Source organism: Acipenser ruthenus, chromosome 24 (assembly GCF_902713425.1).
Source record: "Acipenser ruthenus chromosome 24, fAciRut3.2 maternal haplotype, whole genome shotgun sequence".
Taxonomy (NCBI): domain Eukaryota; kingdom Metazoa; phylum Chordata; class Actinopteri; order Acipenseriformes; family Acipenseridae; genus Acipenser; species Acipenser ruthenus.
This window is the reverse complement of record NC_081212.1, coordinates 5,648,640-5,674,551: the sequence shown is the minus strand read 5'-3', so window position 1 is coordinate 5,674,551 and position 25,912 is coordinate 5,648,640. Positions and strand designations below refer to the sequence as shown.

The 25,912-nt window shown below is 39.1% G+C and overlaps 1 protein-coding gene across 4 annotated transcripts; it reads left to right on the top strand.

The window, feature by feature from the left end:
- Window positions 1–499: 499 nt before the first annotated feature.
- LOC131700513 (protein FAM222B-like) lies at window positions 500–24,229 on the top strand. 4 transcript variants are annotated; one of them, XM_058998172.1, is made up of 3 exons: window positions 500–658; window positions 14,114–14,241; window positions 18,629–24,229. In XM_058998172.1, the coding sequence occupies exons 2-3, from the start codon at window positions 14,160–14,162 to the stop codon at window positions 20,263–20,265; spliced, it is 1,719 nt and encodes a 572-aa protein (XP_058854155.1). In that variant the 5' UTR covers window positions 500–658; window positions 14,114–14,159; the 3' UTR covers window positions 20,266–24,229. The 4 variants fall into 4 exon arrangements, with proteins under 4 accessions (XP_058854155.1, XP_058854158.1, XP_058854157.1 ...); XM_058998175.1 differs by lacking the exon at window positions 500–658 and adding an exon at window positions 685–776; XM_058998174.1 differs by lacking the exon at window positions 500–658 and adding an exon at window positions 685–792.
- The last annotated feature ends 1,683 nt before the right edge of the window (window positions 24,230–25,912 follow it).

Sequence of the window (25,912 nt, the reverse complement as noted above, 5' to 3'; positions counted from 1 at the left end):
ACAAGAGATATGTAACTTTTACAGAGTATGTTAGGGATGTTATATGCCTAACAAGTAAAACATTTATGCAAAGGTATTTGCTACATATTGTCAGTGTTGATTCATTTGTCCAAGATATGTGATAATAAAGTTATTGCAATACAAGAAGATAGATTAAAATTTGATACTAATAAAAATTGTGGATTTGGGTGAAAATGACAGTAGATTCCATTTTGGACTACAGTTATCATTTCAATAAATGACAAGTGAGTACTACTATACAATAGAAGTTTTTTATGTGCTTCATAACAACAACTGAACTAATTTGCAGGGTATCGTTGTTATAATGATCTAGCATGAATCACAGGATTGCAGCATTAAAATGACATCCTTTGTAAACACTTTCACCAAAAGATAATGAAATGCTTGATCAACTGTGTTTTTTTTTTTTTGGTCAGGCGATGCGCAGACACTCTTGAATTTTGCAGAAGAGGGGAGGCCAATTTGGTGCCTGATTTTTTTTTTTTTTCCTCCTCCGGTTGGAACGAGTGCGCATGCGTCAGAAGTTGCTGCCGCAGACAGCAGCAGCCAGTGATTTGGCATCAACAGAAAAATACGTAGTAAATTAATGAACTCTAATGATGTTTTAAGGCATGTCTTTTTCCCAGGTTCATGGAGAGTAAGTAAAGCATTTATACATTAAAAAACATTGCAGTATTCTCGCGGGTGCTTGGTCTCTTTACCTTATCTTATGAAGCCGGGAGGCAGCAACAAAGAAATCGTCACACAGCAGACGGGTGACTAGCTTGTTGTGTGTGTATGACTTACTGAGTTTTTAAAAAGCCGTTTAATTAGATGTTAAATCATGTGCCTTAATAATTATTGGAGTGTTTCAAATTTTGAGGCTAAAATTTTGTTCCGTAACATTCTCGATGCCGTGTGCTTTTGAATGCAAATAGCATACACTGTCAGTGTTAAGTATATGTAAACTCCATGTATGCTGTTTCCATGAATACACGCAGTTGATCGAAACGTTATTGTCAGGGTTTCGGCATTAAAACGTGGTTGATATTAACAGCTAATGCGAAGTGATTTCCAAGCAACTCCCGTCTGGGCATTTCAAATGTAAAGCAAATATGAAACTATCGGTATGCAACTAACACCGCCTCGTTTTTTTTCATTACAAAACACAAATTGCGACATTTGGGTCTTGGGTCTGGTTAATGAGACGCACAGGATCTAGTCTTTTTCCAGCAGGTCTGACCTTTACAACACGGATAGTTGTGTGTAAGACAAGTAATTGAAAAATGATGTGTGGGAGGTAGGTGCCTTCTTAAAGACAGGGCATTTTAATTCAGACATACTCCAACGTAATATCGTGGCTTTATTTCTTGAACTGAGACAATAAGAATGGATATTCATCTGGGGGGTGTCGTCGCACGATGAACTCAGTTGAGATCTGGGCAGTCTGTTAGGCCTATTTGTTTTACTGCATGGGTGGGCAGGGGGCTTTGGTTGTGTTATTATGATATTTAGGCCTCGTAGCAAGGGTATAATACGATTCTGATCATGTCGTTTCTCTCTGGTTTTCCAAATTTACAGGCTATTCAGGAAACTACGTTCTGGGTTAAGTTTAGCTGGGAAACATGTTGATTTCTGTGCTTAATGGTTCATTTGCCAGCTGTAATATTTAAATTACCGTCATACAAGTACAACATTGGCTAACGGTATTTTTTAAATTATCACAAGCATTGACGAACGACAGGAATTGGTTTAGTAGATTTAAATGTGCGGTGCTATTTATCTCGTTCCCTGGGGGGATATTGCGAATTGATGGGTCTGCTGTTTATTTTCGTACTGTGTATATTTTCATGAGGATGATACCGAAGCCGATCGTGCGTTGTGACTCAAATTCCCCATACTTGTTGTCATTAAAAGCACAGCTCCTTGGAAATACTCAATTTTCGTTTCTTGGGAAACACAAGTTGCCTAAATTCATTTGAGAAGTCGGCACGGTAACAAAGGGTGACGTCATGCTGCATATCCGGTCGTCTGACCTCGATTGCGGAATTCCCTCCTCTTAAACTCATGCCTCCAACTCCGATTGGTTGAAGGAAGCCGGCAGAAGCGCTGCCTCAGTTTACGATTGGCTCGGAGGGTTTAGGAACATTCCCTGTTCCCGGTTTCCGGCTTGAGGGAGAATCGGTGGGTTGAGTTTGCAGGGAGTGTAGCTCAGTGTACTTAAACCAGGATCAAACTGGTTTAGGGTGTTACGGTGCTCTGGAAGTGACATTTTATAATCCAGTGGTGCGATGGAATTCCTTTGAAACGATGGTTTTTGTTAAACGATCCTCCGTTTAATGTTTGTCTCCTAAAAATATACAATAGCGGGTAAGGATAATGCTTTTTGTTCGTTGTAATTATTCCTGTGTAAGATTATTTTGACTGGGTTAAGGTTGCTTTTGAGAAAGATAACTTGTTTGCACTTTCATATATGTTTTCTGATTTGGGTGTTTCACACTTAAACGATTGATTCGTCTTGCTGATCGGTGGTATTGCTGAGGCAGTAGGGTGGCCGTACTGTGTAGGCTTTTTTACGATGAATAATTAAATAGTAATTATTTCAGGTAATTACTTCGAGCGTGAATGTCTGGTTTTAAATCGAGCTGTTCGCGACCGCTGCTCTGCAGCTATTTGACAAAATCAACATTTAATCTGTTAAGGACGAGTTCACATGCATAGCTTAGCTGCTTGTTTATAATGACGCGTTCATTTCAGTGATCGTTGAAGACCTCAAAACAAAAAAAGAATATTTAATCTCTGCGGTGTTTAAGGTATATTTGAAACATGGTTCATTTATTACTGACCGTAATTTCTTCACAATGTACAGTACATGCAGATAGAAAGCGCCACAATTCCATTGCGTTATATAATGCAATATACTGTAAATTATAGAAAGCTTTTAAGCATCTTGCTGTACAGTACTTGCTAGTTAATGTCCGTATTCATTTTAGAGCATCGCTGTATTGTTTTATTGGGAGTAATACTTGATTTATTGCAACATGGTTATTTTGATAAAAGGTGCTGTGTAGTTCTTGGCATATGAAATTCCATTTTTTTTTAACATACTTTACTGTGTAACATAACCTACCTTACAGTGGGAATTGATGGCAATTATGCTAATTTGTTTGTTTTGTTCAGAATTTTGTGTACAGAAGCTTGTGATTTGTGTGTTCTCTATGAACAGACCAAGAGCTTTAAAAGTAATACTAGTACAGTGTGTGTATAAAATGTTAGAGAAGAGCCTTAGTTACTTTTAACCAGTTGCCATTCCCTAATCTGTGATTATCTGGGTAAATTATTAGCTAGTACATTTTAGTAATTCAAACAGGTGCAGGCTTGTGTTTATTGCATATCTTACTAGGGACAGGTGCTGATGTTTTTATAACCCTCAATTAGTCTATTTAGCTTTGTATAGAGTATTGTGTACTTTCGTTATGAGGTTTCACATTGTATTTATTGGCTGCTCATTAAAGAAAGTCCATTCTCCTAATTTCATTTCAGAAAAAGTGTTCTTGTGGATGGCAAAAATGAAACCTGTAGGTATGGGAAACCACTGAAATCCACTGTTTTTTTTCTCTTTGGTTCTGGTTTAACCTTTGAAAATGCTGACAAGGAGAATGTTGCATTTTGTTAATCAACATGGCAAAGTAATGTAAACTGTTAGATAATCAGATTTTAAATGGCGACCCAAGCAAATTAGCTCTAGAAGCTCCCTGTCTTGGGCATGTGATTGTTGATCATAAGATTACAAGTAGCCTTGTTAATGCTTTATCTACTAAACACTAATATATAGAAATGAATTAACAGGGTTTTTCAATTAATCATCGGGTGGTAGAACCTATGTACATTTTTCAATTTAATTGCGTTTCAAACACAAAGCCTCCGTGTTGGTATAGGGGGCCTGTAATGCATGTGCTAATTAGATTGCTGTGCTATCTACAGCCCCATTGTAACTGGGCATTTCCTTTGAGTGTCTGAAACCAGTTTATCTTGAATTGATTAGCCAGGACCTAGCATGACTAATCACTTGGGCAGATAAAAATGCATAATAAGGAGAGTTTGCCATTACATTTCTTGCAAGGCACTTTAGTCTTGCAAAGCACTTTAGTAAATATTAATTAAAGTGCTTGGCTGGTTATGTGAACTAAATGTAGTACAAGAAGGTCATCCTGCCCAAATGGCAATTATGCTTGGCAGAATCAATAGCCCCGTGCTAGTGCTGTATTATAATAACTGTCAGTATTTCTGTTTCTGAGTGTTGCTGCAGCAGCCTTTATTTCTCAGTATAGTTCAAACAAGCCTGTCTAGTGTCATTCATCATTGACATGGATTGGGGGGTGGTGAACTACGACACCACCTGTCTTGTAAGGTTTAATTGGGTATTATTTTAAGCAGCATTGCTTGAGATGCTGCTTGTTGCTTTTATTTTATGTAGCCCTGTCCTGTCACTCATCAGCAGGGTACTGGTTTTGTATTTGTGTTCAACCAAGCTGAAGCATGCAAGCTATAAAAGGTTTTCACAGAAGATGGTGGCAGGCAAATATGCATTCTAATATAATTACAGCTTTGTGTTCTGCAAAGCAGCTATTTATCTTAAGTAAATGTCTTGCAAATTGGTGAATCTCTTTTTATTGGAGTAAAACCTCTTTGGGTGTTGAGTACAGATAACTTTCTAGTTCATAAACAAGGGGAAAAGCATCCATGGAATGGTTTTGATAGGTTTTAAAAATAAAAGTAGCAGATCACATGAAATTTTGCAAACTCTGCATGCTTTAAAATATTTTCTAGAGAAGTTCATACAAGCTGCAGTTGGTTAAGATAGTAGATTATTGCTAAATAAAATGATGGGTATTATTGGACCTTATTTTTGTAATACTGTATGTAGTGCAAAATGTGTTCCAGATTTGTTCCAAAAGTTGCAGATAGTAAAAAAAAAAAAGTGATCATTTTGGTATTTATCGTTGGGAGTTTGTTGCAGACATGTGAAACTGATCCCGTATCAGTGCATGGTAAATCTGATTTTTGTTTGTTTTCTAGCTACTTAGGCTCTGAAGTTTTGAGGAAGCTGTTTACAGTTTCAGTCTGAAAGGAGCATAGAGGACATGGCGGAGACTGTTATCTGTTTACAGCACAGATAAGCAGGCAAAATGGATCGCTGGCCTGTTTCTGAACCCTGCTTAATGAGTGGTTGCTAGGCAAATTGTATCTCAATCAGTTTAATCCTTAATATCTCACTTTACAGGTCTGCACTTTGGGATGATCTGCAGTATGTGTTCCCTAACTCTGTGTGAGCTGATACAGAGACGTGCTGGCAAAGCAACACTGGAATAGCTTTCGCAGAGCTGGTGTTGGTGTCTGGCCCCATCAGGACTCTGGAGTCACAGGACTGCACTTCATGCAGATCTGTTAACTCCGAGATTAAGTGATAACAGGAGCCCTGCCATAAACTACTCTGAGCCCTTCACCCCCTAGTTTAAAAAAAAAAAAACATTTAAACAAACAGAAGCAAAGGGCTATTATTTAACACAACTAGCACAGTTCAGATTGACCATTAGGCTGTACTGTAGGGAGGATGGGGGAGGTTTTATACACTTAAAATAACACACTGCAGCTTTTAATTTCACACAGGACGGACTTAATTTAGAAGCTTTTAAAATAAGCTGGGAAATGCTGGAGGGCAGCTAGATTGATGTTCCTAGCAGAGTGAGTACCTGACCTATTTAGAAAGGTGAAAATCAATCATTCATGTCATGTAGTCGAAGCAGAGTTACTAGGCGGGACTGCAAATAATTTAGCAAGTTGCCAATGTCTCATCCCTGAGGCCGAAGGGTTCACCGGTTCATTATGAATCCAGAAAAGGTAGCCTGATTTCTTTTTTTTTCCTGTCTAAGATCAAGTCACAATGCTTGCTTATACTTGAGCAGGCTTTACAGTACTTTCCTAGTGAATAGTAGAGCGAGGTCAGGTGATGTATTAAATGCCAGCAGGGGATAACTTGACTGCTACAATACAATACTTTGCTTGCCACCCTTTCTTTTTCAGTTTCAATCAAGGAATGCTGTGCCACAGATTTCAAACCGAAATGATTGACAACTTGCTTGCTTTGTAAATCGGGAACTTTTTTGAATGCTAACCAAGCCAGTAATGCATCACAATGCTAAGGAACTGCTGGAACAGGCAAGGGTCGTTTTACTGAAACCATTGAACAATGCATATTTTTGTACATTTTTTTTTTTTCCTGTTTAGTTAAGGTGGTGAAGCCGTGTCAGGTGATTTGAAGGCGGGATCAGATACGTTTCTTTGCAGCCTCTATTTTGAAGTATCTATGATCTGTTTACAGACAGTTTATCTGAAAGTTTAGTGCCTGCATATTTTTTTCTGCTTCAATATTTCATTTAATTAGCTTCGTCTTTTAAATGTTTTTGGTTTTTTTGACGATTAAACTATTTATTTGACGGTTTTTCCTTTTGAATTACACATCAGATTTTCTGAGGAGATTTGTGTGTGTATTTTCCTGTGGTTATTGGTTTTTGTGCAAGGTCCAGCATCTTTGACTTTGCTTTTGGCTGCATGATTCAGCTCTACACAGTGCAACTAATTAAGGGGCTTAGAGGGTCAAAACAGCAGTTAAATGCTCAGAACATCAAACCTCTTTCAACTTTATATTGCTTATACTGTAGTGATGTAAGGGGGTCAATACATCACAAAGTTACAAGAGCTACAGTAAAGATCCACTGTTACAAATTAGAGCCCTTTGGGTCTGTAGCCTCATTTTACTGCAAATTATGTGAATGACCACTCTAGTTGTAATTGCTGCCAAAATGCTTGAATGTCAGCGACACAGTCCCCGGGTTGACGTTTAATAAGAAGCCCACGTCTTCCCTGTGGTCAAATCCATTATTCTGCAAAGTTGCTACCATAATGGCCTCTTTAGAAGAATGGTAGCATGGTTCACGTACGTGGATTGGCTCCACTTGACGCTACTGTTGGTAATTGCTAATAGCTTCTTCTGGGGAGAGAAAAGACTGTTGCCTGACTTTTGTAAAAGGTGCAGTGTATTCTTTCTTCTATACATTAAAGTCTCCAGGGTGTTTCTGCTGCCTGTGAGTTGAATGACATGTGGATGCCATTGGGGGAAGTATGCCATGTTTATGCTCAGCATCTTTTGTCCCAACATCTTTCAGTAATCCATGATTACAATATCTTTGGCCATTTCCCTTCATACCTTCTCTGCAGTGAATAATAAAATTGTCCATTCCGTTTGCTGCATGCGCATAAAGGGGGTTGTTTTATAAGGGACCATTAAAGGGAAAATGTCAGGTTTTATCTTTGTGCTGACACTCTTGTATTACTTGTATAACAATGTGCTCCCATGTGTGCTTTATGACTTCGGAGGGAAAAAATGTATGGTTTTTAGATTTGTCATCTGTGTTGGGAGGGGGAAGCACGGGGAGCACAAAATCTCTCATGTGCACGTAGGGAGTACAATTCATCATTTTCTGTTTTGACTTTCCTGAGCCTGTAATGCATTTCATAGACCCGCGCATGTCAGCTTTCTATAATTAATAGTAAATAGCTCAAGCTGAAATAGAGTCCATGTGCTCTCAAACAACGGAGAAACCACAGGTGTGTGTTCAGTCTCTGCGTCAAAATTGTCAGCATTTTTCTTTGTAAATCGCAAGCAGAAACAAGTTGTTTTCCAGCGAGACCTTCTTCCCTGTCAGAGCAGTTCAGTTAGGCTAGCGGGGTCAAACTCCAGTCCTCGAGGGCCCGCAGGGTCTGGTTTTCATTCCAACTTGAAGTGCTCAATTAACTTAATCTAATTATTTGTTCAATTGGATATATTTAAGGTTCTTTACAGTTAATTTTAAAAGTGCACTTGATTCAAGGTACCCTAACTCTAAAATATTGAGGTCTGGAAAGAAGTGATAAATTTGTCCAATTAATCAAATAATTAGACCAATTAAGTAACTGAGGTGGAACGAAAGCGAGAAGACACTGCAGCCCTGAGTTAGGGTCTAATTAACTTCCTCGATGTAGTCATGACCCCTTTAGGAAATGACCTACCCTTTTTAAATGAGTTCTGATAGTCACAGGGGGTTGGTAATTCTTATTTGTACTTTACCGCAGGATATGAGAACTGGAGTCAGCGCATACTGCACTGATAAATAACTGCATCAGCATATCCAAATTGTACCAGTGCACTGTTTGACAGCCTCCATGTAGTATTCCATTACTTTTCATGTTCTTTCTGTACAGTAGGTACTCTATTCCAAATTGAGTATAAATAGGCAGAAATACCTGGCACAGAGGACATCACCAGGTAATTCAGTGATAATATAAGTCAATGATAATATTTAACATTCCTACCGTTTGTTTAAGGAAATTAGTACTTTTGCTCTTTTAAACAATCTGCACTGTGAATGTTCATAATTACAAGGCAGACTTGTAAATGAGAAGAACAATAAGCATGCTTCTACAACTACCAGCAGTAGGAGTATAAATAACATCCAGTTAGAAAGAAGAAATCGATTCCTTTTCCAAATGGTGTTGGTGTTTTTATAGGTGTAGGTTTACAGGAAACTCTTCAGCTTATTTTTGCAAGGTCGCTTTTTTTTTTTTTAACATTTTTTTACTATAAAACTACATCAGCCACAACACCTTCTAACTCTTAGTTAAACCTCTTTTTTGTGATGAATCCATCTAGAGTTTAATCCGATTTCAGCAGGAGGATTGAGCTGCGTTAAACACAGCTGTATGGTTTGGCAGGAATGTGATGGCACAAACGTGAGAACCCCAGATGTTTTTTTTTTGTTTTTTTTTTTTGTTGCTGTTGAAATCTTTGTTTCCAGGATGCTGAAGCAGATGCTGGTCTTTGTCTGTCATAGAGATTTGAGACAAGGCTAAGTAAGCCATTATATCAACTTGAAAGCAGTATTTGGTTTGAGATACGGTCGTGCTTAAAGCTCATATGATGGTTGAATTATACAGTTGAGGACACATATCTGCACTAAGCCAATATTCATGAGCTTGTATCCCTGGTTACTCATTCGCTTTCAATCAGCTTTCTGTGATTCCTGCATGGTATGATGGAAACAGAAGCTCGTCGCTGTTCCAAAGTGAATATTTATGTATTTAGTTATTTTGCACAGTGTCCCTGAAGTGCAAATCCAAATTAAATACAAATGCCCACAATACAATGGACATACATCACGATGGAGGCCTCTCCCCCAGATACTCCAGCACAGTCTCCACTGTTTCTGGAGAACTTGAAGCTGTTTAGAAAGTGCAAGTTGAGTCTTTAACTTAGTTGGTCGTGGTATATTTCTGTTATAATTGGTATTGCAACAGTAAGTATCATGTTTACCATAAATTAGTTTGTGTACAGTAATAGCGGTTAAAAACTACTATTTTAGTTGGACAACATTTCTTTAAGTTTGACTCGATACCAATTATAACACTGACAGAAATAATATACCACGGCCAGCTAAGTTACTAAAGACTCAACTTGTGCTTTCTAAACGGCTTCAGGTTCTCCCGAAACAGGTGGAGACTGCTGGGGTTATCTGGGGAAGTGGCCTCCATCGTGATATATTTCCGTTGTGAAATCACTTCCGTTGTGTTGTGTGCTTTTTGTATTTGTGTGTTTTTCTTTGTTTTTTGCACTTCACGGGCACCGTCATTTTGATTATGTCTGCAGTATAGTGTACTTTTTTTTTTTTTTTTTAAATCTTGACAACAGCTTAAGCAAATTATGCTAAACTGACACACAACTTGATGGTAACCACGAGGTCTGGCCTCTAATTGGTTGGGCTACTGAAGCCTATATTTTCAGAATCGCTCTCCCAAAACTGATGAAACTTTAAACCGACGTTTGTTATTATTTCACATACAGACTGAGCTAATAAAGGCTTTGTCGTAGAAACCCATATGACAGGTGCTGTTAACATGCAAGCAGTGATCGCCAGTATCTCTTGGCTTTGTCCCCAGTTGGTTGTTCACCTGACTACCTTGCAATAAAATCTGCTTAGCCTGTTCATTTTGCGGTTTATTACAACCCTGTATTTCCAGTTTGAATCTCAGAAAAGCAGCGACACATGGAGATAAGCAGAGGGATGGGCAGATGTTCTGTTGCATCCTTTTGTAGGATTCTGGAGGTTTTAAAGGAATGTATTATGCATAGTATTCTTGGAAAACTAGTTACAGAAAGTAATCTGTTTATGTCTGTGGCAGAACAGATGTGTAGCTACAGTATGTGAAATATTGGGGCTTGTGAAATGCACATGTGGCCACATTTCTTGGGAGTGTTACTTCCTGGTGGTTTTTCTCCTGAGCCAAATCAAAGCTAAACTGCCCTGTTATCCATTTACTGTACATGAGTAAAGTTCTAGAGTAATGAAAAGCACAGCCTTTGTATAATATGCAAGACAGAGCAGAGTCATATCAATATATAACCCTTGTATACAATCCTATCAAAGTATGCTAGAATATTACCCGAAATATGCTGCACACCTCTTATATTAATCTTAACAGTTTAATTTAACACTTTTTTTTAAATAAACTGCAATGTCCCAAATCAAGCACACAACAATGTGTTAATTTGAACTTTTTATTTATTTTTCATAAACAAGCCCCCAATCCCCAATCTGTGTTTAAACAGTTGTGTGCTGTTCCCAATTAACTGCCAAGTCACAACACTGCTCTGAAACCTGTGGTAAAACAAATTAGCAGAGTTGGGTCCTTGCAGAAAGGTGCAAATCTGTCCTGTTACAATTCTAGGTATGCTGTAGCTCGTTAGCAGGTAATTTAGATTTGTATTTTGGTATCTCTTGGAATGCAGTTCCTGTAAACTATATCTGATTTCATTTAAATCCTAACAGCATTTCTTTTTTTAACGGGTGCTGTATTTTTCTCTTGCCGTCTCACAAAAGCAATTTCCTCGTTTGGCAGATTTATTTCTGCAGCCTTTTGTGTTGTGTAGTTGAATATAGTCCCTGTTCATTTAAAAATAACATTCCTGATAGATGAGAGTTCCTATGGTAAAGTCATGGATAAGCTTTCATTCCAGATCTGCTGAAGTCATCAGGATCTTTGTTAGTGAATTGAACAGTAACAGCTACATGCCTGTAAGGCTTCTGTTGGTAACCAAATATAACAAATGCCAGCTAATTTATTTGTGTAGATTTATGGCTTCATGCTGTAGGGGTGGAATTGACATTAGAATGTACAGCTTGCATTTGAAAGGCCTTGCAAAGCAGGGAATTTATAAAATGGACTCATTTAAATGCAGAAGGAGGGCCGTTTGATGTTAAAATGGCATAATGTTCCATTAAGGATGTAAGTGCTGTATAGAAATTCATTGGGTGTGGATTATGTGCATTTTTACAGCCCTGCAATCTCCTGCTAAATGCATAATTTAAGATCGTAGATTTCTTCTCAGACTGCCTTGTGTGCTAAACTTGAAGATTTACTGTAATCTGAATAAACAGAGCAGTAATCTCGAATAATATCTCCTTAATTCTAGGATGTAATGCAAGACTAAACGGAAGCGATCCATATCTTCTCACTCATGCCTTTTATCCTCCATCTTTTTCTTTCCTAAAATGTTAGGAAGTTGCTTGGTAGTTTTAGGGGGACCCAGAGTATAACAAATACAGGCCAGCTTTAATGTGAATAATTTGGAAGACGGCTGTGTCTAAAATCATGATCTTCCCTAAAGTGCATACAAATTCAGTTTTACATTGCATTTCGCATTCAGAAGATACTTCAAAGGTATTTTCACAGCCTACTTAGTAATGGGGGTGGGGTGTGACCAGTTTGTTTTTAGGGGTGAGGGCTTGAGTGGTGGGGGTGCATTTTATAACCCTATACAATTCTCTTGATATGTGGATTTGTCACAAATCTTCATAAAGGTTTGAATACCTGTACTGTACAAGTGGAAACCTCCTTTTCTCTCTCGCACTCACTCTTGCTTTTAGTAGTAGAGTTTAACCTGGAGGGTGCATTTTGGTATCTAGGCAGAGAGCTGCGATGGAAACTCCGTAGTCATCTCATTAAAGACAGCTTTATTGAAGTGTGTTAGTTTTGACAGGGATGTGGAATGACAGTAAAACCTGCTTTTAAAAGGGTTTTATTGTCAGCATTTGGCTTCAGAGTCGTCTATAGTGAAATATCATAGCCCTGCAAAAACAGACACATGTCACTGTAGATATTTCAGTTTTTATTTTATTTTTTATCTTCCTGTATCATAAACCACTCTCTGATTAGAATTGTTATAATATATAGCCTACTGTACACTGGGGGGAACAACATGGTGCTTTATAGTAGCTGTTTTCTTAACAGGACACCTCCCATGGTTTTCATGTCCAGCAGTTCATTAACCTTTACTATAACTAAAGCAGTGAAGGTGACTTCTGAATTACCATATGCTGACCTTTGCTGTTTCTCCTTTGAATGAATGTTTTTGACATTTTGTAGCGAGGCGCTACTGTATTCCAGAGGTGTGAATAATCTTAAGACATTTTCTAATGCCCTCTATGTATATGGATCCCATAAGAAGGGCCAAGATTGTGTACAGCTTTGTGAGAAGGACAATTAAAATCCATATGGTGTTTTATAAACCAGTGCAATGATCCAAGTTTAATCTTGGAAAAACAGGGACAATCCTAGTGGAAAGCAAGCTACCCAGGCACTGAGAAGACCAGCCTTTCACCTGTTTTTAAAAACTTTGCAGGAATCTTGACCTAGCTTGACTCTTTACATAATGCATCTTCAGGAAACCTAAAGAAATGTATCTACCCATTAAAGTTCATGTGGTTGTGATCATGGCGTAAGTGAATGGTAAAGGTGGTTGCTGGACACTGCACTGATCAAGGGCATGGATACACAAATCTTGCTCACAGAAACTTCTGCGCTCCCTCAGGTGAATGCAACTTTTGTGTATGTGTAACCCCTGGCTTCATTAATGGTGGTTTTCCTCGCAGTGAGGATTAAATGAGCTGACAACCTGACCTTCTGAGGTTTTTGAGGCCACTGCATTCTCCCTTAAATAGACAGTTAATGCACTCAGCTTTGAACCCTTTTTAGGTACTGCATTATGCCTAGGTTATAATCTAGTAAATGACTCGAATACCAGCCGGTTTTGCGATGTCGAGCTACACTAAATAGGCATGCAGTACTGCACGATTTCTAATTCAAGTTGACATTTAGAAAGCTATACATTAATGCATTGTCGGGGGGAGGGGTTCAATAACAGCCAGATATTTTGTTACGGTTCTGTTCTGGTTTTGCATATATATATATATATATATATATATATATATATATATATATATATATATATATATATATATATAAATTATTATTATTTTTTTTTTACATATTTAAACTGCTACAGATTACCTCCTTGGGTGGCTGCTCAGTTGTAAAAGATACAAAATGGCAAATAAGATCTGAGTTTGCAGGGATGTGTCAGGAGATTTTATGGCAAGTGGACTCTTGGCTTTTAACCAGTGATCTTTTAAATGCTGTTCAAGTGTTTTAGGTTTTTTGCATTGCGATCATAGTGCCAGTTTGATTCCGTGTTAACAGAACCAATGTTGTCATAGAAGTTTGATAGTCTAGGCCTGTGGTTTTCAACCTTTTCATCTCAAGTACTAGTGTTTCCAGCAGGGAACACCAGGTGTACCAGTAACTGTGCAATCTTAAATGGCTGTTGTAAAACAGACACCTAGCCCATTACAACCACTTTTCTCACTGAAAGTGTAACGACAATCAACAACACAGATTGGCTGCTTTGTTTCCCCGTCAGTAACTTTGAAAGTTCACAACAAATGCCTCTCCTCAGAATTTCTCTGTGATTCAGTGGTACAAACAGATTGATACATTCCGATTTTAAGGGAGTATTGTGGTTGAGGAATCCCATCGTCATAAAGAACTGCCGGTGTATCAATTACAAGCCTGTCACGTACCAAAGGTTGTAAACCACTGCTCTAGGCAAACAGAAACGTGGCTTTGCTTCCTGAGTCCATTTTGATCTGTTCTAACCCTGACTGTACTCCTGTTGTTGCAGTGTGAGGAGGAGCGAATGTCCCATGTTGCAGTAGTGCCTCTGTGAAATGCTGGCCTGTCTGCCAGGACCAGGTGAACTATCCTTCCCGCTTCATTCTCACTCGCAGATGAACACTGGACTTCAGAAATGTAAGTACCTTCAACACTGTTTTGTCACCTGCCGGTAAAAAGGTAGTGCTTACCTGTCTTCATAGATTTAAGCCCTTGCTGATTTTATAATCGTCATTTCCTGCCTGAAGTGATCGGTCAATTCAGACATGTAATTACTTTCTTTTTATGGCCTCAGAAATTGCGATTTATACGAACAACGTGAAAAAAGGCAGGAAATAGTCTTTTTTGTTTTGTTTAAGCTACAGTATTACTAAACCTTTAAGAAAAGAAAAGTAATACCCTCAGCATGAGAAATAGTCTCATGGAACCAATGGACAAATGTGAGAATGGGGCTCACTTTCTAATTAAAATTAATTGGCTAACCAATTTCCACTTTTTACAGACTCTAATTTAAGCATCTGTGTTAATCTATTTATTCTCTGGCTGGCTGCAATTCTGTCATAGCTCCATGCACGGATAGGAGATATCTTTTTAATGGGATTGATGCAACGATTTCAATATCGGGTAACCCAAATTCTTTACCCAGGGTACTTCTTTCCACATGAAAATACATTCAACCCACAAATACCTTTTAATGTTTCAGCTTTAGTCAAATTCTACTTTTGCATTTTCCACTGTTATTAGTACCTGCTATTCAGAGTTTAAAGAACTGCAAACTGGCCCAACCTGGTCCACCTTGGTACAGCTACACAATTTAAAGACCACTTTGGAAACCAGGCAGTTAGCTGCAATAACTGAGCACATGTTTGTGGACAAGCGGGCTAGAACCGGATAGAAAGCGAGTAGTGGTGCTGTATCATAGGGAACGGCGTTGGAATAGGTTGCTACACGGTGGCAAATCATTTAGCTGTAACCTGAGAAGAGGACTCACTTCACTTCATGTTCCTGTATTCACAGGTCACAATTAATCCTTAGAGACAGAAAGATGCAGCGCTAAAGCCGAGTAAGACCATGCTTCTGTTGAGTCACTTCTGTACTTAGTCTGTTGTTGTTATTATCTAGACATGGTCCTTTTGAAATGCCACCAAAGCATCTGCTTAGTGCATTGTTTCGCTTTTCTAGCAAATCTGTTTAACTCAGAAGAACACATGCAAATATAATTGGTAACTTCAGTCAGGTTAATATCGGGTTGTAAAGTTTTTATTGGGCTCTCATGTGGTTTAGGTTTCAATTCCTTTAATACAAGCTGATGGGCTCAATTTAATTTTTTCATCTTTTTGTCTCTGAAAATTAGACTAGAGTTTATTGCCCTAACCATTTTAAGACAGATTTCTTTTTCCGATCTGGGCGTGTTGTTTATACAGGATTTGTAGATCTCCAGCATGGATTATGTTGAAGGTTTTATTCTTTCAAACTAACTTGTTGGCAGCGTACGTCTGTCACTTGATCTCTCAGGATTGTTTTCTCAGCAAGCACAAGTTAATTTATTGCTTGAAATTATTTGCATTATAAAATGCTGACTTGCAAGTAAATTGTTGGTATATTGCTTGGAGCAGTTTAATTAATGATATGTTGAGCTCTGATTTTTTTTTTTTAATTTCTTTGTACATGTTTACCTATTGTGCATATCTTTCATCAGTACACTGCAGCTGAGGTGCCTGTTCCCATGAGATAACCTCTTAATCTATATCAGCCACTCCTTGGTGCTTAAGATCTTCCCCAGGGAATTCATGAGGCTTCAATTAACTTGTATTATTGTTCGGGCTGCATGCTCCTTCATGAAAGTGTGTTTGCTCTCAATAAATTTAACAATGCTTCATCAGGAGTTCCAAAGTCTTAAATCTTCAGTGTTTTGGCTGTTTTTTTTTTTTTTTTTTAAATTTAGTCGTTGCCAATTATTTTTTATTATTTTCTCCCAATTTGGAATGGCCAATTATTTTATTACGGTCAGCTCACCGCTACCACCCCTGCGCTGACTCGGGAGGGCGAAGATGAACACACGTTGTCCTCCGAAGCGCGTGCCGTCAAGCCGGCTGCTTTTTTTCACACTGCAGACTCACCATGCAGCCACCCAAGAGCTACAGCGTCGGAGGACAACGCAGCTCTCAGGCAGCTTACAGGCAAGCCTGCAGGCGCCCGGCCAGACTACAGCGGTCGCTGGTGCGCGGTGAGCCGAGGACACCCTGACCGACCTAACCCTCCCTCACCCCGGGCGACGCTCGGCCAATTGTGCGTCGCCCCTTGGAAGCTCCCGTCCTCGATCAGCAAAGGAATAGCCTGGATTCGAACTCGCGACTTGCAGGCTATAGAGCGCATCCTGCACTCACGTGGAGCGCCTTTACTGGATGCGCCACTCGGGAGCTCACAGTGTTTTGGCAGTTTTACATTAGCGTTTACTTAAAGTATAGTCAGCAGTTAAGGCAATCACACTCATTTATGTGCCTTCATAGACAGCACCATATTGACTGTCTTTTAATTAAAGGTTATGGTGTGTAGGTGGGATTTAAAAATGCTTACAGCAGAACAATAATACTTAACATTTATGGAGTGAATTTTTGCTAAAGTAAATGCACCACCGCTCAGCAACATGTTACAGGAGCTATCCCAAAAAAACGAGACGTTTATGTAATTTGGCCCTATCAACCATATTTTATCTATGCCTGTTTTGTAACAAGGCTGTTATGCAAAAAGGTCTTAATTAGTTCATCTTTTTATATTATTATTAATATAAATGTTAATATTTATTCAACCAAAATTTGAGATAAGAGGTTCCCTGAACTTTTTGTTTTCAGAGAGATTTGAGGACGCCACGTTTGTTTTTTTTCCCTGTTAAAACAACAACGTTATGTAAATAAATACAAATGCCCTTTGGCTGTGTCGTGGTTGAAATGATGGCATTGAGCTGCATTTCAAAGCTGACTGGAAATGTTCCCTCGCTTGAACGGCAATGTTTTATTTAACATGTTCCTGACGGTAGTGCCAAGTGAGACTTGAGTTTGTGACTGAGGTTGTGTGTAATGGTGAAGGTAACATTCCCCTGATGGGACCTTTAGGTTTCTTTTGAGCTCTATTTATATTGTGATGAGCTAATCCCCAGAACCCTAACCTTTTGGGTGATCTAAACCCATTCTCAAATGCTCCCTGAGCTCAAGTGTCAAGATCCTGTCTTCTTTACTAGCCGTGAGTCTGCAGTGAACAGCTTTGAGAGACCTGCTCACCACTGAATGCAGGGTTTTAAGCATTTGCTGGAAGTCATTGTGAGAAATTGAGCAAGAGCATTCAGCTAAATGCTTTGCTAAGACCCTTTCATCCAAAATACCACTGTGCTAACGATTCCAGTCAGTATGTGAAGTTGTTAGTCGAAACATTTTGTGGACTGTTCTCCTCACTGCAAATACAGAGGGGATTCATCGGCATGTTTCCACTGCTCCAGCCAACCCAGCACTGGGTCATCTCAGTCCTGCCCCCCTTGGCAGCATTCAGGCTCGAGTGGAGTATTAACCTGCTTCTTGTTTTTACAGTAGGCTAATTGTGGAAGAACAACTAATTTAAAGAATATCTCTTGAGTCCTGGAACAGTATTACAGGAACATCTAATGTGTTAAAAACAAAACAATGCATGGTTGCACTAATCTGAGCTGCTTTTAATAAATTAGGTTGCAGTTGTTTTTTTTGTTTTCAGATTTTGCAATGTAGCAGTGCATTGCCCAGGGTTTTGTTGAATGTTGTCTCTTTGCCATTTTGTAAATGAGATTATAGCTGTAGCTCATACTGTAACGCAGACAGTTTGCCTTTTTGTGTGATTAATTTAAAAGAATTGTTTTGTGCACCTAAATATAAACTAGTTGGTATTTTAATTTCTGTTTTTAAATATTTTCTGTGTGTCCAGCAAATACTACATATACTGTTTTGACATTAATATAATTAAATAAAATAAATTAATGCAAAACATGTATTGCAAACTCCTAGGTAAAACCACATTAGCTGCATTATGGATTTAACTAGTATAAGCCTAGCACTTCAGAATAATGGCACTAACCTCCTTGAACGTATGTGTGTGTGTGTGCTATAAATAAAATCAAACACCTGGTGCTATGGAGGTACAACTGAGAACCCAATGGTGCGCGGCTGAGCCAGGTGACATCTAGTTGCATTGACTATTTCGTGCTGCTAACAAAACTCTTTAAAATTCTTAAAAAAAAAAAAAAAAAGTTTTATCTGCATTTGAAGTTGTCTTGCACCGTGGTATAGCTGCTGCTTTTGATTTCAGTATTCCTTGAGTTGTTGGCCACTTAAAATGCCTCCCGAAATCATGTTTAACATGTTACCATTTATTGAACTTAGAGCAGATTTTTATTTTTTTTCTTTATGTCATCACTATGGGTAAAAAGGCTTGTTGTGTTGACTAGCCCTTTACCAGCATTAACATAGGTGGTGTTGATGATTCCTTTGTCTTATTTTCACAGGGGACACTACACAGAAGATGAGATCTGCACAATATCCAACCCCAGCAGAATTGGATGCTTATGCTAAGAAAGTTGCCAACAATCCACTGACTATAAAAATCTTCCCAAACAGCGTCAAAGTACCCCAGAGGAAACACATTCGCCGGACTGTGAACGGACTAGACACTTCTGGCCAGCGATACAGTCCTTACCCATCTCAGGCTAGCACTAAAGCAGGGTTGCTTGCCATCGTGAAGGTTCCCATAAAAGGGATCATCAAAGACTTTGACGGCAGCCGCACACGCTTGTTACCCGAAGTCATCATGAACCCCCCCAGCGGGCCCTACATGACACCGAGCACTTTAAACCTCCCTCAGACTCATCCCCACCCACAGGCACTAATGCGCCCCCAAATCCTAACGCAGCAACAGAGTTTGCAGCACCAACAGACTTTGCAGCTGCAGCAGCAGCAGCAGCAGCAGCAACAGCAGCAGCAATCCCAAGGCTTGCGACACCCCCAGACTATGTCTCAGCCTCCGAATTTACAACACCCACAGCAGGGCTTGCCCCAAGCTCAGACACTAACCCATCCACAGCAAAATCTCCCCCACCCCCACTCCCACACCCAGAATATGGGCCACGCCCCTCCAAATGTGTTACTGCAGCAGCCACCGCTGGGATTACATGGGAACAGGAAGATGCCGGATGCCGATGCACCACCTAACGTCACCGTGTCTACCTCAACCATTCCGCTCTCCATGGCTGCCAGCCTGCACCAAAACCGAGCGGCCGACCTGAGCAGCATCGTGCACCAGATCAACCAGTTCTGCCAGGCCCGGGCTGGCCTCGGCTCTACCTCGGTCTGTGAGGGACAGATAGCGAACCCCAGCCCCATCAGCAGGAACCTGCTGATCCATGCCAGCTCCCGGGTGTCCACCCACCACATGCCCACCCCCATGCCATCCTGTATCATCAACTCCGTTGACCAGGCGGCGACCGCCGCCGCTGCTGCTACAGCCACCGCTGTCCCTCCCACTGCCATGGCTGCCATGAACAGAGTGCCCGCCGGCTACCAGAACGACATGAAGCAGCGCTCCTGGAACCAACACCTGCTGCCCCACCTGCAGCAGATGTCTGAAAATGGGCTGGGGCAGCACCCCGGCAAGCACCACCCGAGGGATCTCCCAGGGGGATTTCCCTGCAAGACCCTCGGCTACCCCCAAGAGCTGTGTTTGGGCCAGCCCTTTAGCTTGAAACCCCCGGTGGACAAGCCCACGCCTTCCCCACCAGTCAATGGCATGCCTGGCGCCATGCCCTACACGAACGGGCACTACTTTCAACCTGTCTGGAATAACATTCTGCCAACGCCAAATAGTGACAGCTCCGGGTCTCTGGACCTGGCTATGCCATTCCATGGAGGCCCCTCTGGGCCTTCGATAGACTGCGTCCCGGGGACTCATTACAGAGCTGGAGCAGGTTCCTCCAACCAGTCTAATGTGATGCAGACCATGGATTACCTGGGCGGGGACTACCAGCAGCCTTGCTTTAGGGATCAAAATCTAGGGATGATGGGCAAAATGCATAGGCCTCCAATGAGTAGGGCCCCAGAACCAACTGATAATAGAAATACTCATCATCAACATCCAGGGTACAGATAAGCTACAGCCATGTCTACACAATCTCAATCTGTTTTGGTCTTAAAAGTTTATAATTAGTAGCGTTGTTTTTGTTGTCGAACTTGCATGTGATCAATATTGCATTTGCTGAACAGCAGACTGTGATCTTGGGTGTTTTGTACTGTGCTGTTTGTCAAAAGATATGTGGGCATTTTGTTTTGCGTTCTCCCTGCTCCCCTTGACAAACTAAGGGCAATAGGTGCTTTTATAGAACTTGCTTTGCATTTATCTTTTAAATCTGCTTTTACTTGGTTGTAATAGTGTAAGCATCCTTGTTTTGATTTTTATTTGTTGGTATGTTGTCATTTAATATTTCCAGTGCTTTCACCAGCTGAGCAGCAACTTCTCTTTGCGGTATCACCTTGCTAACCTTTTAATTGTGTTCCCACTCCTGAATATACTGAATACTACTTATAGATTATCTTGTAACTGCACTATTTTTAAATATTTTATGTTAAAATTCTTTACTGTTTGTTTTTTTTAAACTCTTGCACTAGTGTAAGAACATAATGTTAGTGATTGTAGTACTACACGTGTGTGTGTAAACACACACACACACACATACGGACTAGGGCTAATAGATTCTGTTTAATTTATTAAACGTTTTAACTTTTAAAAATAAATATGGCTTCTGATTTTTCTGTTTTACCCACACTTTTCTCAGCTGATATCTGTTAAGCCATTTGTGTATCTCAATCACAACTGAGAAACGCATTGATAGTAAAATTGATTTAACAGGTATCGGTTGAATTCTTAATTGAGAAAAGAAGTTGGGGGGGAAAACACCAAAAATCATAAGCCCTATATATAAATAAATGTATGAAAACAGTGAAGCAATGTGACAAAATACTAGCATCGAGGGTACGATAATGGTCTGTTTTGACTAGAGGGCGAGCATGAATTGCATTATTTAAAGAAAAGTTATGCAGTCTTCAAACACTGCTAAAATCTGTAATCCTATCCTGCTTACTGTATACAAGAGACAATAACTAGTTATGTTCACACCAAACTGACTATTCCAATTACAGTATCACGCTAATTCAAAGAAAGACTCTTTGACATTTGCAGAATCCAATATTCTGATATATATATATATATATATATATATATATATATATATATATATATATATATATATATATATATATAAAAAAAATCATTTTACTAATAACAATAGTTTGTACTTGTCTGACTGGCCGCAGTAGGAAAAAAAAGAAGACCAAAAAATAAACCTAAAATGTAAGCAATCTTCTCTTGCATGCAAGTTGTGATGATCTCAATAATTAACCGTGTTCTGTTTTCAACCCGAGTTTGATCTAATTTCCTGCACTACTAGCATACACTTGCATTGTTGTTTGTCTGGGCGCCACATCCTCTGTGCTAGATCCAGCACCAGTAGTAGAAGTAGATATCGTATGTACAGGAAGCTTTATTATCATGTGCTTTAACATTGTTCCCGTACTGCCGCTGAAACTAAGTTTTGCACAGCTTACATTATCGAAATATGCCCAGACAGGGCTTCGCTTACTGAGAGCTCTCAAAGATGACTGCTAGTCACGTGAGCAAAAGCATGCTGGACATTGGGAGGTGAATATCCAGTGGCAAGGATGCTACGTGACAAAGGGAGAAAGTAGACCACAAAAAAAACTGAGTAGCTGTTATTTACAGACACCCTGTTAATATTTGACCTGCACATTTTACAACGTTTTTAAACGATCAAGCTAAATTAAAATTGTTGGACTCTTTACTACCGTTTAAACACTGAACTGTTAACACCTCTAATATGGACACGCTGTATGACCCCTGTGACATGGATGTTTAAGAACCTAATCTGCTCATGAGCTAGTCTTTAATGGAGAGTGGAACCCACCCTTTTTATTTAATATAAAATTGGGAAGTGGGTCTATTTAACAAGTGTCTAATTCTGTATAGCTCTTAGAATCTCAGCTTTGTCAGTCATTGAAACCTCTTAAGTGATGTGTAGGTAATAGAAGCTTAAATGCTGACGTTTTATTTGCCTATGGAAGGCTGGGATAATGCAAGCACAACTACTTGCATTCATTAGATTCCATTAAGTCTTGCTGACCTCCAAACAAATGGCCACCAGTCAAGTAAATGCATGATTGTTCATTTCCCATTTAGAGACCTAATGGAGGAAAGTAAACTCTGAAGATGAGAACAATTGAAGGTAATAAATGGAATTACTGGCATTTTCTAGTCCATTAGACAGAGCTGCTTGTACAACTACTGCTACTACTTGAATCACAAACTCTCACAGAGGGATAGGGGAAAACACTACTAATACCATTACAATTCTTCCAAGCTTTTTGAATGTTTACGAAGTCTCTTTATTTTATTCATGTATCCTTGCCCTTGATACAAATGAAGGGTTTATTGTTATCTGTGAAATGTGTTGATCACATGCAGGTTTGGGGGTAAAAACAGCAACATGCATTGTTTATTTTATTGTACACTGGCTTAAAAACTATACTACTGTAACTTAAGTGTAATAATTCTGTATGAATGTTGCCTGTTGGTGTGGGTTTGAGTAACGTTGTGTATGAGTGGACCCACTGGCACCTGCAGTCCATATGCCTCTGTCACAGCCCTTAAAAAAAGCCTTAAGTATTTGCTCCTCGAACTTTCCTTAAACGAGCATGGTATAAAAGGAACAAGCGTTTTTTTGGGGTTTTTTTGTGAAGCTAGAGTTGGATAGAAATGATTTAGTTTCTTTAAATGAAAAAGACTAAAGTAATATTTTATTGTAATTTAAGTTTTGATAGATATGTGTAGTACTGGGCTGTAACAAATATCTTTTCAGGTTTCAAAGCTTCATTTTTGCATTTTGTGACTATTTATATTACTTGATTTGCTTATTTAAATTGATTTTTTTTTGTTTGTTTTTTTGCTATTGCTGTCTGTCAGGAGATCCTTTTTAAAATAGGGACTTACCTGCTGCAGCAGCATTGGGCAAAAGCCTGTGGCTATGTCAACAAAGATGAGAGCGTGAGATTTGTGCTAATCTTTTGTAATATTGTAATAATAAAATAAAGTTCTAATTTATGCTTTGAAGGCAGTGCCATACAGATGTCCTATTTATGCATATGTTATCTCCTTTAAAATCTATTTTATATGCAAGCCTGCAGAGATGATTCTAAAGCACTATGTAACAGTATAGAAAAGTGTTAACTATCTGGAGAAAATTTAACAGGGGTTGTGTTTTAAATAATTTTACTAGTTGACTAAAAACTGTTATGTACATGTTTGCCATTTGAAAGCTTTGAAGCATGTGTGTGTTTTTTTTTCTTTTTCTTTTTAATATATAAAGGTTTGTTACAGCCTGAAACAATAGTTAGACTGACACCTACTTGTTTTCTGCTTATGATGTGAAAGAAGTGCCTCCGCTGGACTGAAAACCATTGTTTGAAAAAGAAAAAAAGAAAAAACTGCTGCAAAGTCCACTGTGGAGGGAGAAAAATACTTAACTGCTGCTGCTGTGTTTATTAAACAGAATTACAGTTAATAGTATATAGCTGCTTCTGATGTGCTACGGGTAAATTTTATTTGTCTGCAGGAGAAAGAAATAAACCAGTGACGCAGATTCATGCGCTGGCAGTTTTTGTAAAAAAAAAAAAAAAAAACATAAAAAGAAATAAAACTAACAATAGACTGCAAAGTTAATAGCCTTGTTCCATTGGGGAAGTGGGCCATTTGCAAACCCTGAAGTGCCCTCGAGCACTTGGCTTGTAAGAGGAGGGAGGGGGTGGGTGGGGTTCAGTGGTCTGTGTATCTAAGCACATTCTTTTTATGTTGTTCTTGAGGTTGTGGAGCTGATGTATATTCAGGTATGTTGAGAGAGCATCCACAGACATGTCCAGGGCATCAGAAGGTGCTAATTCTGTTCTGCCAAATCAAGACTATTAAATGAAATGTTTTCTTCATACAATGATTCCTTGCTGCTTATGATTTTCCCTGTCTGAGAAGGTCATGCTGTGTTGAACAAACACCATCCTTTTTAAAGCACCTCATAATAAATCTTACCTGTTCTTTTAAACTTTTTCATCTCCTGGCCTTGGTGCTACTTTTTTTTCTCTCGTTTTTACTATTGGGGCATTCCATGAAATTAGTGTTTTGTTTTGTTTTTTACAGTGATAAATCATGGATATCAGATTTATTAATGCAGTGATGGGTATATCCTACTGTAGTACAAGGCAGTTTGATTATATAAGTCTTGCACTTGCCAGTAGTCATTGTACTGATTTAGATCCAGTGTCACATTGTATTGAATGTCTCAATTCAAAGGCTGTGTTAAGCTTGACATTGAGTATATAATTGTGCGTGTTTCCAGCTCTGCGGTTCTTTTCCTGCACACCTTAACAAGCTCCAACTGATCTCAAGGTTACTGTAAGTGTAGAACTGGTGCACTAATACATTTAAACTTCCTTAGGGCAATAGCTGCTGTGCCCCTTAAATATTCACACTCCCACGCAGCGTGCTTGTGGCGTTTCTCAGAAGAAATCAATCATAAAGGGTGGTACCTCATTATTTGGAATTGTGTTCCTAATAATCAGGTGGTTTGAGATGAACCAGTATGAACCACTGAAATCAATTAAATTTTGGAGACTGAAGGATTTGTTTTGTTTACATTTGTCCTGTAGTTTTGGCAGTGTTTACAATAGTGCAGAGAAGAAACTTGTGTAAGTTTCTTGTTTTGTGCTTCTCTCTTTGCTCTTTCTGAGTGTTTAAAATGGATATTCATGAATAATACATGTATTCTAATTTAGTTATACATTTGCATAGAGTAACATGCATATTCACACATCAGTTAATTCTAATGTATTTTTTATACTCCTAGCTAAATGTTAGAATTAATACACTGAGCAATCGCTTATGTCATCTTTGATCAGAACCACAGCTGATAGCAACCTGTCCACAAGATGGGTTTTCTGAAGGACCACATAGGATTAGACCACTGCCAAGATGATGCCCATTATTGGCTGAGACAAAGGGTAATGCCTTCACCAAATGGTAAATACTCTCTGAAACTGTTTTGATTATTTGACCCAAACAAATTTGAAGCGGGACATTAAGTTTGATGTGTCCCAAGAGTATTCCACCCATGCTTACATAGAGTTCAATTTCATTCATTTCTCAGACTTCATTATTAAGTGTATTGCACTGTGATGATATGAATTGTGCTCATCAAAGGGGTCTACACTTTGCAATGTTCTTTACCGTTCTTTATGGAATGGCCAGATGAGTTCACATGATTGAGATTTTATAACTCTGCCCCCAACCTCTCATCAAGTTAAGAATCCTTAAGTATGACAAAAAGCTTTTCCAAAAAACATGACAAATTATCCACTGCCGTGAAGCTTGTGGGAGTTTTATTCCTTGCTGCTTAATGGGATTCTGTGTTCCAAGAACCAGGTCAATTTCAAGGATCATTACATCTTGTTTATTTTAAGCACACCTCCAATCAGACTTAGGTTACACTATCACATTAACCTGCCTAGAACAAAATGTCTATATCGTATTCATGAATCCCTGCTTGAATTATTTCAATAAAGAATAGATTCATGCATGATTAGGCAGAGTGACTTTTAAAGATGTACAGTGGTCCTTTGGG

Excerpts from the sequence above, each read along its gene's own strand:
- LOC131700513 (XM_058998172.1), top strand. The coding sequence starts at position 14,160 with ATGCTGGCCTGTCTGCCAGGACCAGGTGAACTATCCTTCCCGCTTCAT. Across the intron at positions 14,242-18,628 it reads GAACACTGGACTTCAGAAAT|GGGACACTACACAGAAGATG; the intron begins GTAAGTACCTTC and ends TTATTTTCACAG.